The sequence below is a fragment of the Myxocyprinus asiaticus genome, chromosome 33 (assembly GCF_019703515.2).
Source record: "Myxocyprinus asiaticus isolate MX2 ecotype Aquarium Trade chromosome 33, UBuf_Myxa_2, whole genome shotgun sequence".
NCBI classification, from domain to species: domain Eukaryota; kingdom Metazoa; phylum Chordata; class Actinopteri; order Cypriniformes; family Catostomidae; genus Myxocyprinus; species Myxocyprinus asiaticus.
The window spans coordinates 36,499,816-36,516,121 of NC_059376.1; the positions used below are offsets into that span (position 1 = coordinate 36,499,816).

General features: G+C 37.6%; 1 protein-coding gene across 2 annotated transcripts in view; it reads left to right on the forward strand.

The window, feature by feature from the left end:
• The window catches only part of LOC127423918 (rap guanine nucleotide exchange factor 1-like), a 48,336-nt gene that overhangs the window by 7,609 nt on the left and 24,421 nt on the right, over nucleotides 1–16,306 (forward strand). For both annotated transcript variants that reach the window (XM_051668605.1, XM_051668606.1), the window contains exons 2-10: nucleotides 3,499–3,644; nucleotides 4,420–4,598; nucleotides 4,820–4,976; nucleotides 5,293–5,381; nucleotides 5,748–5,900; nucleotides 8,707–8,827; nucleotides 9,526–9,706; nucleotides 10,298–10,681; nucleotides 14,561–14,757. In XM_051668605.1, the coding sequence (XP_051524565.1) occupies nucleotides 3,499–3,644; nucleotides 4,420–4,598; nucleotides 4,820–4,976; nucleotides 5,293–5,381; nucleotides 5,748–5,900; nucleotides 8,707–8,827; nucleotides 9,526–9,706; nucleotides 10,298–10,681; nucleotides 14,561–14,757 (1,607 nt within the window). The remainder of the gene's footprint in view (nucleotides 1–3,498; nucleotides 3,645–4,419; nucleotides 4,599–4,819; nucleotides 4,977–5,292; nucleotides 5,382–5,747; nucleotides 5,901–8,706; nucleotides 8,828–9,525; nucleotides 9,707–10,297; nucleotides 10,682–14,560; nucleotides 14,758–16,306) is intronic.

The window sequence follows — 16,306 nt, forward strand, 5'->3', positions numbered from 1 at the left end:
TCCTATTGTTATCAAGTGTTTTTGTCTTGTTTTCCATTTAAAATGGTCTAAAAATCCTTAAAACAAGATACATTTACTTGAGAAGCAACATATAAATATTTAGACTTGCTTTATGAGAATGTATATCTTAAATATAAGTGTATTATTTCACATGGTTATACTTCTGTGAGTGCAGTAAAGACAAAATATACTTATATTCAAGATCTGTTCTCTAAAAGCAAGTCTAAATATCTTATGTTGCTTCTCAGGTGAATGTGTCTTTTTTTTTTAAAGGATTTTTAGATATTTTAAAATATTTGTATATTTAATATTATTTTCATATATACTACTGTTATCTGAGAAATTTTCAACATTCTCAGATAACAGTTTTTTCTTCTGCAGTATAGCTGCTAAAGTAAATGCATGTTGTTTTAAAGGAGTTTTAGATATTTATATTGGAAAACAAGCGAAGACTACCCTCTCTCACCTTTTTGTTCACTTCAATCCATCTTTATCAAAAAAACAAACTCTGCGTATAAATAAAGCTGCGTATTGCCAATTTTCTTCACGATAATAAACACAGTGACACATATATTATGATTCAATAAGTCACGCGTCATCACATTATAATCTAGCTGCAGCAATCACATGCTTGATGGACGAGCATCCCCGTGACAGAGTGTGCCTCAGCCGGGTGCAGTTTCAATCTCTCCTCCTCAGATCAGGACATTCGCGCAACTCATAGAAGCCCGCACAGAGAAATTACAGTTTCAAAGTTTGTAGTTATTTACATGATCTGCTTCTGTATTATTTGAACTTTAATAAAGCTATAACACATTAAGGGTACGTTTACACGACAACGATGTACTAAAAACGGAAACGTTTTTCCTTTGCGTTATTGAAAAGATTCGCGTACAGACGACAACGTTGTCAAAACGATCCCCGTTAACACGGATCCGAGAAAACGACTAAAAACGCTGCATTATGCATGCCAGGCCAGTAGTTGACGATGCCACTTTATAAAAAAACACTACGCGCCTGGGCACATAAGCATTCTTCCACAGAGCGGTGAATACAAACAATGAAGATGGCGAAAGCATCGAGCAATTTTGCCTGGACAGACGATGAGGTTGCTTTATTACTACAATTACTTTGCGGGAGAAGTATCAATAAACTCAAAATCTTGAGCAGCACAAACACAGTCCTGTAGTCCGCCATTGTAGTTCTGAATGTCTCACGCATTGTTTTGAAGTACTTGCGCTCATGCCTGTAGACTGAACTCTCAAGATTATTCAATAAACTCTGCTCATTTTAACCATCACTTCGTCTCCTGCCTTCTGTATTCTCCCTGCTGACTCTTGGGCTGGTAAGAGAGTAAGTTAACATAAGCTGTTGATGTTGACTGGTTTTGGATATCAGACAGAACTCTGATATATGGATATCTTCTGATGGAGAGAGAGGTCTTGTGTACACTGGATCTAACATGCATTTTCACTGCCTCATGTTTTCACATTCTAAGCATATCATTGAATACTGTACATGGCATCACATCTCTATCTATAGGCTATATACATAAGTGGTGGGTGAATGAATTGCAGGGTAAAGTACGTCAAATAAAATGAAGTAAATAAATAAATAACATTTAAAATACAAATACATTTTTCCCATCTGAATCCATACATTAATTTCAAGATTTTCAAATTGCAGGTTCTGCTTACTGTACAGTGTTCACACTCCATACAAAACACTCCAAATGAATAAATTGTTAATTGTTATTTGCACAGACACCAGTATTCATATTGATAATTAGACATCTCAAATTGATGCCTATCAATCCATCATTCTTTATATAACACGTAATACGCGTGCGCATGACGTCATCGTTTTCAAAAACGTGCACTTTGAAACCCGTTTTCAAAAGTTTGCATTTTCAGGCCCCAAAACGCCGTTGTCGTGTAAACGAACAGCCAAAACACATAAAAAGTTTTCAGTTTTTAGTTGAAAACATTGTCGTGCAAACAGCCCCTAAATATAACTGCATTTAAGATTTAACGCCGGGGTGTTTCCTTTAAAGTCGCTCGACACGCAAGTTTTGCTTCAGCGGAGCAGCAGCTCTGGCTCCGCTTATTCCACAACGAGAGTGCTTCTGTGTTTAGTTATTTTGTATTTTTGTATGATTTCCTCATACTTTGCGATCTACATCACCTGAAGCTGTTTGGAAATTTGGAGTGCATCTGCGAGCTGTGTAATTCTTCCTCTCAATCAGGCATGAACTGCAGTGCTGCTCTCACGCGTCATCATTAGTTTAATGTGATCTCATGTTACGCTAAATGAGATCAAACAACTATTCGACCAAAAAAAAAATTGTCGACAATTTTTTTATTGTCGACGTTGTCCAAAACGTTGACTAATTGTTTCAGCCCTAATGCAAACTAGCATTCAGATCTGCCTCTGTTCCGCTATGCAACACCCATATTTTCACAATCCAGTCAACAACCAATAGATAAACTCAAATCCCCGCCCTACATTTATTTTTATGTTTCGATAAGCTGTTTCACTCAGAAATACGTCACAATACAGAAGTGGGTCTCATCTTCCGTTTCATGCTGACTTTAATAGGAAATGCGTCAACGCATGAAAGAAAAGCTTTCATCTTTGATATGTGGTTGTGTTCTTGATGCTTTCTATGTACTTAAAAGAGCTATAATCCAGTCACACCCAGCTTTCAAAGCTAGCTCCCTCATCCCTCATGACACAGAATGTGTAATACATGAGTTTAACATCCTGCCCCAACTCCATTAAACTCACTTATTGGACTTGGTGGTGTCTCTTTCTGCTTCAATGGAGGATTCTGAATTGTAGCCCCAGCCAAGCCTGATATGAAACTCCACAGATCACCCACGCAAACCCCTAGTGCTTCATTCCTCTAATGTGTGTGGGGGAAATCACCCCTAAATGGTTTTGTGCCATGCACATTGCACAATGGTGTCATCACTAGAATGTATTCCAGAGTGGAATGCTCAAAGAGTGCATCAAGTCCCACTGTGTCCAATTGAAGAAGATTTCACTGTACACAAAAGCCCCAGTCTCCTCTCACATGTATTCCCAAGATACACAATAAGGTTGACATCTCGCAGTGCAGTGAACCAGAAAGCTACTGACTGCATTTACTGCCAGAAGTAGTGAATACTTGGGTTGGGTGGTATGACCAAAAACTATTTTATATCACGGTAACTGTATATCAGCACATAGATATTTTTATGAAAATTCAATGGAAAGATTTTTTATTAATCATGTTGTAATGCTTATTTTTAGATAATCAAGTTAGTTAAAAAATTCACAAATAAAGCTACTTCATAGTAGAGTATTTTCTTCTTTTATTGTGAATTTGATGGACACAAACCAAAAGATAAGATTGTTCATAATACTCAAAACAAAAACTAATAAATAAGCCTATACAGTATATGCACATCTGTGACTGCACATTTAGTGAATTAGTGTGTACGTGTCTTCCTTCAGAATCCCAGCGTTCACACTTGACATCCTTTACGATGAAACTAAAGGATAAATTCCACTCTCCCAAAATCAAGAGGACGCCATCAAACAAAAAGTCCAAACCACCACCTGAACAACCTGTGAAGTCCCCAGAGAAGACAGTGACCAAGGTATGTTGTGGTGTTGAAATAGAAGGCTGTTTACCCAAAAATGAAAGTTCTCTCATCATTTACACACCTTCATGCCATCCCAGACGTGTATGACTTTTTTTTTTTTCTGCAGAACACAAACAAAGATTTTTGGAAGAATATCTCAGCTGTGTTTGTCCTCACAATGCAAGTGAATGGATACCAAAATTTTGAAGCTCCAAAAGCACATAAAAGCAATCCATACAACTCCAGTGCTTAAATCCATATCTTCAGAAGCAATACGATAAGTGTGGGTAAGAAACAGATCAATATTTAAGTTCTTTTTTTACCATAAATCTACACTTTCACATTCTTGTTTTGTTTTTGGCGAATCGTATTCTTCATGCATATCGGCACCTACTGGGCAGGGAGGAGAATTTATAGTAAAAAAGGACTTTATTTTGTATCTGTTTCTCACCCACACCTACCATTTCACTTCAGAAGATATGGATTTAACCACTGGAGTCATATAGATTATTTTATGCTACCTTTACGTGCTTTTTGGAGATTTTTGAGTACCTGTAGAGATATTCTTCGAAAAATCTTAATTTGTTGCAGTAGCTTGACAGATGATATTTCAAATTGTACATCTTAAATTGTTACTATGTAGCTTCTGCCATCATAGAAGTTCTATCAAGCCTTGATGTAAACTTTTTAATCAAAGTTTTTTGTTTGAAAACATGGGCAAATATTACACATAGGTTATTGTGTACTATTTGATGACACTGGATTCGGCAACACTTTTTTCCATGTTTAGAGTCTGAATCGATTAGAGGAGCATGAGAAAGAAGTGGTCAGCGCTTTGCGGTACTTCAAGACGATAATCGACAAGATGGCAGTGGACAAGAAAGTCCTGGAAATGCTTCCTGGATCAGCCAGCAAAGTGCTGGAGGCCATCATGAGCCTGGTACAACTAGATGGCAAGATATTGAGCAGGTATATTTCCATAGTCACTTTGTCTGAAATTAGAATATAATGTAAGATCCTTTTGAACAGAAATTTAACTGCATGAGCCATTAACAGATGTATGTGCAATTATTTTTTTTCATTATGCTATGTTTCTTTTACTATATTTTAACTTGTGTGTTTTTGACCTGGTGTGTTTTGCATTCTTGCAGTATAATATTTATATGAATTCTTCATCCATCTATCCTCAGTTCACGAGTGTCCTCCTGTCTGAATCGGCTCTATCAGAGTCTTGCAAACCTCATACGCTGGTCAGACCAAGTAATGCTGGAGGGGGTGAATTTAGAAGATAAGGAAACAATAGCGACTGTCACCACTGTGATCAAAGCAGTGCTGGATGGTGTAAAGGTATTGTACACCTTTGGTTGTTTCCTGTAGCTATAACAATATGGTTATAAAATGCTTTCAATAGTTGTCAGTTTATTAGTGACTTGTATAATCAGGATGGGATTGCTTGAGTTGAAAACGCCCACCAGAATTCTTACCCAGTTAGCTCAAAATGTTATTAAGTTTTCAATTGAAGTCTGGCATGTTTTGTAATGTTTGACATCTGTTGGATTCTCCGTTTACTCTCCACCCATATTCCAGCTGTATTTAGTCATGGGTTTTGCTCTGAGTTGATAGTGTTTTGTGTAAAAATGACTCTGCATGTGATTTCCTGTAGGAGCTTGTTAAAGTCACCATCGAGAAGCAGGAACAGCCCTCCCCCACGACGCCTGTCAAAACCCTGCCTTCTGTCGCCAGTCCACAGCGGTAATTTGGAAGCTTTTTGTGAAGTAACTTTTTGCACTGATAATATTCAGAATTTGTGGTGGGTAGTGTTGAATTCCATTCTCAAACACAGCACAAATATGGACATAAAGCTGCCATATTATCTAGTCTAGACCAAGGACCCCTTGGTGGATGGAGAAACGAAGCAAAGCCCCCTATTACGTATTGTTATAAAACTCAGTGTTGCATTGTAAGCCTGCTCAATATATATTAATGTTTTAAATAATGTTGTAATGCTTATATTTTACAGCCTTAACCTAATCATTATTGTTGTACAGAGTCATATACTTGGACAAAAGTTATCATTAAAATGCCATGTTAATCATTTTTACCTCTTTATGTTGGCAGTGTTCCAGAGCCCCCTGTCATTGAGATGAAGAAAAACATCTCAAATGATGCCCCTGCCCCGTCTGAGACCACAGAGATGCCAAATGAAGTCCCTGATGAGGAGCTGGCCCCTCCTAAACCCCCTATACCTGGACTCAAAGTGCCTGAACACTGGTACGAATGCTTTGCTTAGTTGAGTCTGGTACTCTGTTCCAAAACGTAGCAAGCTGCACTGCTGTCTACTGCCAACATAGGCAGCATCCTAGTTGAAATGGAACCATAAGTGACCGATTTGAAATTCTGTGCATCATACAAATAGCATTTGTACTCACTAACTACTTGAGAGACTCAATTGATTTTAATACAGTTTGGCATTAGCATGTTGCTAAGCTAACAACACAATACTCTAAGCATAAAAATGCATACAAATATTCGGTTAAGTCATTTGTTTATTTTGAGCCACGCTTTCTGGTATTTAATTAATTATATGTATATTAACATTCATCAATTCTCTCTCCGTCCGCCGTCCTGGATTGTCACAGTGCATTATGGGATTGCCTTCTCTTTGAAGGATACAAACGATGCAGCCTTAGAATTTGGCCAAAAAAAGATAACTTCTGGGCTGTCACCTTAAATTCATTTGCATCAGTCTGCGCTGTTTTTCTATTAGTTTTTTCATGTAAATATGTGCTAGATGGACGTCTTTGACCGTTGCACCTTGCTGCAGGAGTGCATCATCTTTCAGACATTGCATCAAGTTTAAAAGAACTCAACATTCAACTTTTAAAAATGCATCTTAAGACACCTACGCTCTGTTCTATTCTTTGCGTTGTGTCATGTCAAGAATGTGCTCAGTTTGGACATCCCCTAGCATACCTTCTGGAAAAGTTTGTGTCTGGAGTGTGTCCATGATGCCTTACACACTGTCTACACCAGACGTGAGCGTTGCGTCACATCAGAAGCAATAGAACCCCATTATAATCGATGCTGTCTACACTGGAAGCGTCTGTAAAGGGTGTCTCGTCCATTTTGTGCTGCACGCACTGGCGCTACTACACAAATGAAACGGTTTGAACATTTGTGACGACGCATACAGTGTAGACAGCCTCAAGCTGTTGCATTGCGCCACGTCAATGGATGTGCCCAGTGTAGACGGTGTTGAAACTAGCGCACTAGTTTTCAAAACACAGCCTTAATCTTCACAGACAGAAATGCACTTTTAACCCTGTTTTTATTTAGTTTACAAGCTTTATGGAGTGAAACAAAACATGAAGGTGATTGTAGATAAAGTATTGTGTAAAACAAGTTTATAAGAGGAAATAACAAGTGTGTCACGTTATCTTATTGTACCATTTTATCTGGCTTACATGCAGTAAACGGTTTGAAATGGCATGTCATGTATGGTTTCACTGCTTGGCTTGGCTCCAGATGATTGCACGGTCCCATCACGTTTTGATTGTTTGCGGGAAGTCTAAAAGAAAGGTGTGAAACAGAGATATAAATAGTGACGTTCTCAAGCACTCAGGTCTTTGTAGGGTGCAGCAAAGCAGGGTTTGACTTCCTCTGTTAGAGTGCAATTGACTTACAGGCTGTTTTCTGAGAAATGAGCTCAACGTTGTCAGAAATAAGACAGGATAGAGAAAGAGATGGCAAGAATTGATATTCTGGTACTAGTCTAGACGCTGGGATTAAGTTGTGCTGTTGGCATAACAGAGTGTTCATTCTGTACTCTGATCACAGTAATGACTTAAAAACAATGTTAGCTCACTGAAATGTTATGTAGATGCTTTCATGGCCAACAGATACTCAGCTCATAGCTGTAAATGAATCATTTCAGTAACTCTGCCTTGGTTTACATATGGCAGCTTGTTGGAAACAACAGTGTTAGGACTATGACAAGACCTTCTGTTTCTAATGTTTTTAATCTCCTTTCAGGCCTTTCATCTGATGACACAATGTAATACTTATAAAAAAAATAAATAAAAAAAAAACATTCTGATCTTGTTATCCCCCCTGCATGTTAAAACTATTTAATTAGAAGGTAATCTAAATTTGTGAAGGTCAGTCAGACATACCCCACACTCACTATATTAGTCATTTCTTCTGCTAGTCTCTGTGCTCTATGACTGCAGTGTTGAACAGATGTTATTGGGCAATAGACCAACTAACCAGACTGCCTGACTGATTTATGGCTGAGTCAGAGTAGAAAAGTTGTGGTCTCTGGTTCCAGAGCTGGATTCCAATTTGTTTCGCACAAAATGTGGCTGTAGGCTTGGGATTCATTGCATATTTTCATAATCCAGTATGCTTTGGAGATTTGTTGATTGACAATGGATTGCTTGTATGAGACTAGTTTCACATAGCCAGACCTTTGACTAATGGCATAAGGTTTGGTCCACATTGCAGCTAGTCCTGACTAAGAACTGCCAACTTGGACAGGAGGTGACTGTCTGACTAACATGGCCTGGCTGCAACCAACCACAGTTTTTGTTTTTACATTCCATTTAAGTGCAGTTTTATCTGTAGTAATGGTTTATAAAACAATGATAGACCAGTGTGGAAAAAATTTATTCAAATGATGGTTTGATAGTCTTATGAACGGTTGTAAGGAAAATACAACTGAAATGAGAACCAGAATCAGTATTTTGTGACCAGACATTCTGCATGTCCAGAATTAATAACAGATTATTTTGCAGACATCACTCAAATTTTTTTTTAATATACAGTTCTGCTCATATGTGAGCAAAAATCTAAATATCCTTCAAGATTTTATGCCACTAACCTGACAAACTTTGGTTTTGTGGTTAGTTCATCCTCAAATTGGAGCTTACTGGTTTGAGAAATTGCTTTCTAGTTTAGTGCGCAATATGCTACTGACTGTGGGCAGTTTGTGGGACTAGCATGAGGCTAATTCACTTTGCAATGTGACAATGGTTTTGTTTGACACTAGTATTGGCTAAGCAAACTCTCCCCCCTGCAGTCCACCGGCTCTTCCCCCAAAGAAGCGTCAGTCTGCACCGTCTCCCACAAGGATTGCCGTGGTTGCGCCGATGAGTCGTACCACTAGTGGATCAAGTCTCCCTATTGGTATCTGTCGACAGGTGAGATTATTATGTCAACGGCTGGCATTCCCTTGGTACTCAACTTGCAACTCGCAAGCTTCGTGCAGCACTTTAATAACAGTGTTGTGGCTCAAAGTTGTACTATTCCCCAAAAGTGTTCTTTAATTCTGTCATAATATAATCGCCCTCCAAACCCTGTTAGACTTTTTATGTGGAACACAAAAGGAAGAATTTTTATTGAATATCCAGGTCCATCTATTCAGTGCAATGGCAGTTAATAGTGACTCACTTCAAAGCTTAAAAAGGACCCAAAAGTATCATAAAAGTGTTCCATGCAGGTCGTTCCACGTCTTCTGAAGGCAAATGATTTGGTGAGAAACAATCCACAATCCAGATCCATTTTTCAGTAAATATTTTGACGCCTTGAATTGTTTTTAGCGCTTAATATCGCAACATGTCGTGTGAACATGCAAACCATCGTGAACGAGCTTTTCTCATAGAACCAATCAGAATCATTCTTAGGTCTTATGCTATGAAAGGTCATACATTTGTCAGTAGCTAGGACTAAATTAGTAAACTTAGGCTTTTTTTAAAATGTAGACTTAAATAAATTGCCGTTTGAACTGGCTTAATTTGAGTACCAATATACTGTATTTGTGAATTTCATTTGCTGCTGTTTTAAGGAACATTTATGATTGACTGAATGTTGAGGCTATGGTTCTTCTTTTGACCCCAAGGATTATGAGACAGATGCATTACAGAGGCGTTTTTCGGGGGGCAGTCACTCTTATGGAGGTGAATCGTCACGTCTGTCCCCCTGTGGCAGCATCGGCGTATTGAGCAAGTCTGACGAACAGCTGTCCTCACTGGAGCAGGACAGTGGACAGTGCTCTCGTAACACCAGTTGTGAGACTCTAGGTGAGACACGCATGGGCATATTCACTAAAAATAGGTATTTTTGTGCTGAATAAAGGATTTATTCAGAGTCTTATTTGCAAATCACCCATAGTCTAAGTAGACCAGGTACAAAGCGCGATGGTTTAGTGCTGTGTCAGGCGTATTTAAATTAGGTCTTGTTTATTCCTTGCAGTGCAAACACACCTTCATACTTAGCAACAGAAGAGGCTTATTATAAAAATGTGCCTTATTCACAAAATTCAGTACCTTGCACAACTGATGTTGTGCTATTACTGCCCAAGGAAAGCAATATTTTAAATAGAATTTTAATACAAAGTGATGCTTGTGTATATTTGCTATTAATCATGGCAGCAGTAAATTATCAATTGGTGATGAGCATTATAACCGGGCATATACTGACACAGTATGAAGTTGACCAAAACAATGAAGACAGCATTTGTAAATAAACAATGCTATCAGTGGGTGCAGTTTATTCTTAGAAAATCCTCCCGCAGTATTTAAATATATTGATATTTGAGTTTTATCTTCTATCTAAGCCAGAGTTTTTGAAAAATACTCTATGACCTCTGTTTTGTCCCCCAATTTACCCAGACACAGCAGAGAGCTACGACCCCGACTATGACTTCCTGCATCAGGACCTGTCTAGCATCGATCAGATCCCTGCCGCACACACAGGGGGTTGTCTAAGCCCTCTCCCCGAGTCTCACCATGAATCATCCCCCTTCCCTGTCCAGCTTCAATCAATACCGCCCGCTCTCCCAAAGAAGGAACGGCGGCCACCTCTGCCTCCGGTGGAACGGCTTTACTCTCAGTATGACAACGTTTCAGAAGAGGACATGCAGACCCCACCCTTCCCTCTCTTCACATCAATGCCACCCTCGAACCCTGGAGAATTTATGGGAAACTTCAGCCCCGCTGAAAACAGTCACATCCCCCAGAGCCCCCCGCCTCTGCCAGAAAAGAAGAGTCGACATAGTGAGTATGAGGAATTCAAATGTGTGTCATTTATGATGTAGCAAATTGCTGCTTAAAAATGCTTGTCTGGATGAGCCTTGAAGGTCTCATACTGTATTTTTAGTTACATGTGTCTTTTTGTGGTTTGACAGCTTGAATGAAACCTATTCAAGGCTGTATACAAAGAAATTGCATAATAAACATTGCTATTTTTAATCGTTCAGTTCTCTCATCAACTCATCAGCGTCACTTTAATTCTTGTAGAAGAACAAAAAGCTTTGTAACTTTTGTGTGTATGGTGACTAGATTCACAACTTTGGACTGCCACCTGCTCCACATTGACGCATCCTGTGTGTGAGACCGGTGCCTTGTCTAACTCGTGGCCGGCATCGCCCCCTTGTGGACTCTCAAAGCTATTACGCTAGAATACTTTAAACGGAAGGCAAACTGACACACAAATTAGCCTTCAAATTTAAAAGTTGGCAAATGATAATATATAGATGCCTCAAACTTATCGAGAAAATAACGTGCCGATCAATAGTTGATGTATCGCTATTTTATGACATTCCTATTCCAAACCCCTATGACTCTCTTACATCTATGGAAAACCATTTACTTTCATTGTATAGAAAAAAAATGCAATGAAAGTGAATGGTGACTGAGGCTAACGTCTGCATAAGATCTCATTTTGTGTTCCACAAAAGTCAGACAGGTCTGAAATAAAATCAGGGTGATGGAATTTTCTATTTTGCTGCAAGCAAAAGGGGTGACATTTAAAATCCTAGAGGTTTGGGTATTTGAGCTGTCAAAGAATTTTAAAAGCTGCCTTTTATCTTCAATACTGCTACCAAAGAAATAGTTTTAGCCACGAGGTTGTCCACAGACTAAGCTGTTTGCACAGTTAACCAAATGCCTTGTGTAATGTTTGCGATATATGACGCATCATGGCAAAGGCAGCTTTTTTCTCTGTATAGCCCCTCAGTGCTTCAGTGTGAAGTCAGATGGAATAATGCCTTTGTTGGAGAAATCTCTGGTTGAATACAGTCAAGGCCTCACCCAAGCCGAAAGGAAATGAGCTCGTGCTGAAAGACTCTTGTTGGTAGGGGCGTTTGAATCTTGTCGTAATCCGCAGTAAATTTTATGGGGAGATCACATTCAGGATGCTTAGTGACTTTTTTTAAAATTCAGAGTAAGGTCCATATTCTGTTTAAGTTTTTAAAATTTAATATTAATTTAAAATTAATTTAAAAAACAATAACGTTTAGTATTGTAAACTTAGTGGTGATATCCTCCACTGATATTGATATAGTTCTGTATAAATGTTATGTCATAATCCTAATAAACATGCGCAGATGAGTGTTTCATTGGAGTATATATAGGGCCCTATGATTTCTGTGATGTGGAAAATGTGGATAGAAATGGATAACGGAGTCATAAAAATGGAATTCAGAGAAAAATGCAGAATTTGATAAATTTAAGATGAAAATTTGTGTGATCATTAAAACACAAAAGGATGCAATTTTATTAAATAAATATAGTCTACATTCACTGCACACAACAAGTCTTCACTCAGTTTTCCACCAAAATAAAAGCGAGATTCAACTGGTTGCATGAAATTGATGAAATAATTACATAAATATATTACGTTATATAGAGAGATATAATATTCAATGTAGTAGTTATAATAATAATAATATACTAACAACCATAATTTAACTTTATATTAAATATTAATATTAATGTATTATATAATAATAGTAATAAAATAACTATTATTATTTTATTTTTTTCATGAATGTTTTAATTTATACAGTGAAGCTCTGTGGTGCAGCACTTTATTTGACCAAAAATAACTGCAATGTTTCGTTGAAAATGATTATATTTTCATTTGTTTAAAATTTTATGAATTCCTTTGAATAGGCACCGTTTTGATGATAAAAATTAAATAAAACAACTAGGGCTGTCACGATTATGAAATTGTGACGATTAATTGTCAAACAAATAACTGCTATTATGCCAATTAATTCTGTTTTAGGGCTATGACGATTAATCATTTCTTTTAGGGCTTTCACGATTAACTGTCATATAAATTGTCATTTCTTAAGGTGCACGTGTGCTTCACACCTTAAGAAGTCATTTTTTACATATTTAACTTGAAATACATAAATTAAATAATAAAATAGGGGTATATGATTTCCTTTTAAAGCTTTAAAAACGAATGTATGACATAAAAAATAATGTTTTTAACATCAAAATATTTCTAAATACTTAAATATGTCTTAGAAAAACCAAAGAATAACCCACATGTAACCCCAGGATGCTCTGGAAAAAGATGGTGTGGTTGTTTCAAGGAGCATAATACGACGATACTTGAACAAAAATGAGCTGCATGGTCGAGTTGCCAGAATGAAGCCTGGTTACAATATGCCCGACAACACCTTGACACGCCTCACAGCTTCTGGTACACTGTAATTTGGAATGCCGAGACCAAAATAGAGCTTTATGGTCACAACCATAAGCGCTATGTTTGGAGAGGGATCAACAAGTATTGTGCTCCTTGAAACAACCACACCGTCTTTTTCCAGAGCAGCCTGTATTTCTCCTGAGGTTACCTGTGGGTTTTTCTTTGTATCCCGAACAATTCTTCTGGCAGTTGTGGCTCAAATCTTTCTTGGTCTACCTGACCTTGGCTTGGTATCAAGAGATCCCCGAATGTTCAACTTCTTAATAAGTGATTGAACAGTACTGACTGGCATTTTCAAGGCTTTGGATATCTTTTTATATCCTTTTCCATCTTTATAAAGTTCCATTACCTTGTTACGCAGGTCTTTTGACAGTTCTTTTCTACTCCCCATGGCTCAGTATCTAGCCTGCTCAGTGCATCCACATGAGAGCTAACAAACTAATTGACTATTTATACACAGACACTTATTGCAATTTTAAAAGCCACAGGTGTGGGAAATTAACCTTTAATTGCCATTTAAACCTGTGTGTGTCACCTTGTGTGTCTGTAACAAGGCCAAACATTCAAGGGTATGTAAACTTTTGATCAGAGACATTTGAGTGATTTCTGTTAGCATTATTATTTAAAAAGGAGCCAAACAACTATGTGATGATAAATGGCTTCATATGATCACTATCCTTAAATAAAATATCAGTCATATTTTCAAAATCAATGCCAAAATTTCACAATTTCTGCCAGGGTATGCAAACTTTTGAGCACAACTGTGTGTGTATATATATATATTATATGATGCAATAGTAAAATATTTCTCACCTAATTTCTTCACTTTTATACATTGTTTTAAGGCTCTTTGATTAATACCACAAGCCTTGTTTCTCATGAAGCAAAACCTTTGAAATTTCGTTTCATCATTTTATCACTCCACAGAAAAAGAGGAAGCGTGCGTCTCCTCTGTGTCACTATGTGTTATTGACACTGCATGTATGAACCCGGTATTACCAGGAATATTTGCCATTAAACGATTGTTTAAAGTGAAGCCGGATGTGACACATGCATGTGCCAACTGTCTTATTTAGATTTTTAATAACCAAAATATTGGCAGAATCAGGTTAATGCATGTGCATAATACATTCACAATTTAAATATTACCAAATTTTGATTAATATTGAAATTCTATAGTGCATATACAAACTTCTGTTTTTTTTATTTATTTTTTTTGCATGTCACATGTCTTGAGAAAATGCTTAACAAACATAAAAAATTAATCATGCAGTAAAGTATGAATTCATGCACTCTTGCAGTAGATTAGTCCCAGTGCCAAATCATAAACCTTACAGAATAGGTCGAATCGGTGCAGATGGGTTGTTTAGTTGTGTTTTATACCTGTCGGCCTGTTTGCAATATTCTACCTGTTTACTTTTCGCCCTGTCACACAGTCCTGAAATACATGCAGTTTATGGAGGACTATTCCGAGCCGCTGCCTTCCATTTTCTACCAGACGCCGCAGAGTGAAAGCATTTACGAGCAGCGCAATAGGAAGCGCTTTCAGGAAGTGTATGGCCTCAGCGACTCCTTCAGCAGCAGCGATGAACCCCTCCCTCCCCCGGCCCTGCCACCCAAACAGAGACAGCTGGTGAGAGCTATATCACTGCTGCACTCACACACACACACACACATACTCACACACACTCTTTTTCTCCCTCCACAGATGCTGTTTCAAGGCTTTTCTGTCATCTGACATTCATCATTAATCATAATAGTTGCAGTATTATGTTTACTGTAGTGTTCAGATTCACAGTTATTGCTTGTGTGAATTTGCTTGTGGCACAGTATTTTTTAAAACATTTTTGGTTTTATTTGAGTTCTAGTTTTGCCTTGGGTGATCAGTTGTTTTTTTTTTTTCTCATCTGTTTCCTCATTGTGCTGTGTGAGCATGTCTAAAGTTTATTTAACTAATTCAGCAAGTGAATCAGCTGATTTAGGAATTCTATACCCCACAAGATCATGTACTGTCAATCGAGCCAGCTTGTTTTAATGTAGTTTGTGATAAACAGCACTGGGAGTAACATTAGGGCTGGGAATTGCCACAGACCTCCCGATTCGACATTACAACGATATTTCCTAGCCGATTCAATATGTATTGTGATATTACGATTCTGTATTTCGATTTGATGTTTTGATATAAATATTCCTTAAAAAGATCAAAATAAACTTTAACTGCTTTTTCTCAGAAAGTAATGTCTATTGAAGAACAGTTGTGTCTGAAATATATCACTCTAATATATAATTTGCAGATAAAAGTTAGGGATGTGCAAAACTACCAATTTAAAACTACCAATCGACCATTCAGTGCGTTGTCTGAGCTAGGCGACTAGTTAGTGCAAAGGAACTCTTGTATAAGGCATATATTCATTTGTATTCAACAAATATTGACTTATCAAGCTAATTTTGATATTTTAGAATATAAAATATAACATACAGTTCTGTGGAAAAGTATTTGCCCCCATCCTGATTTCTTTTCTTTTTGTGTATTTTTCATACTAAATTTTTTTAGATCTTCAAATGAGATATAAAACAAAGGCAACCTGGGTAAACACAAAATACAGTTTTCATAATATATATATATATATATAATATATATAATTTTCTTTTATTTTTTTATTTTTTTTATTGAAGCAAAACATTTATCCAACACCTATAATCACCCATGTGAAAAAACGAACTGCCCCCTTAAACTTAATAGCTGGTTGTGCCACCTTTAGCAGCAACAACTGCAACCAAACGCTTCCGATAACTGGAGATCAGTCTTTCACAACGCTGTGGTGGAATTTTGGCCCACTCTTCTTTGCAGAACTGCTTTAGTTCAGTTGGAGGGTTTGTGAGCATGAACTGCCCGTTTAAGGTCCTGCCACAGCATCTCAATCAGGTTCAAGTCAGGATTTTGACTAGGCCACTCCAAAACTTTAATTTAGCTTCTTCAGAGGAGGACTCTCTCCTATGCTTTGGATCATTGTCTTGCTGCACAATCCAGTTGCGCTTGAGCTTCAACTCACGGACTGATGACAGGATGTTCTCCTTTAGGATTTTCTGTAGAGAGCTGAATTCATGTTTCCCTCAACTATTGCAAGCTGCCCTGACCCTGAAAGAGCAAAGCATCCCCACACCATCACACTATGACCACC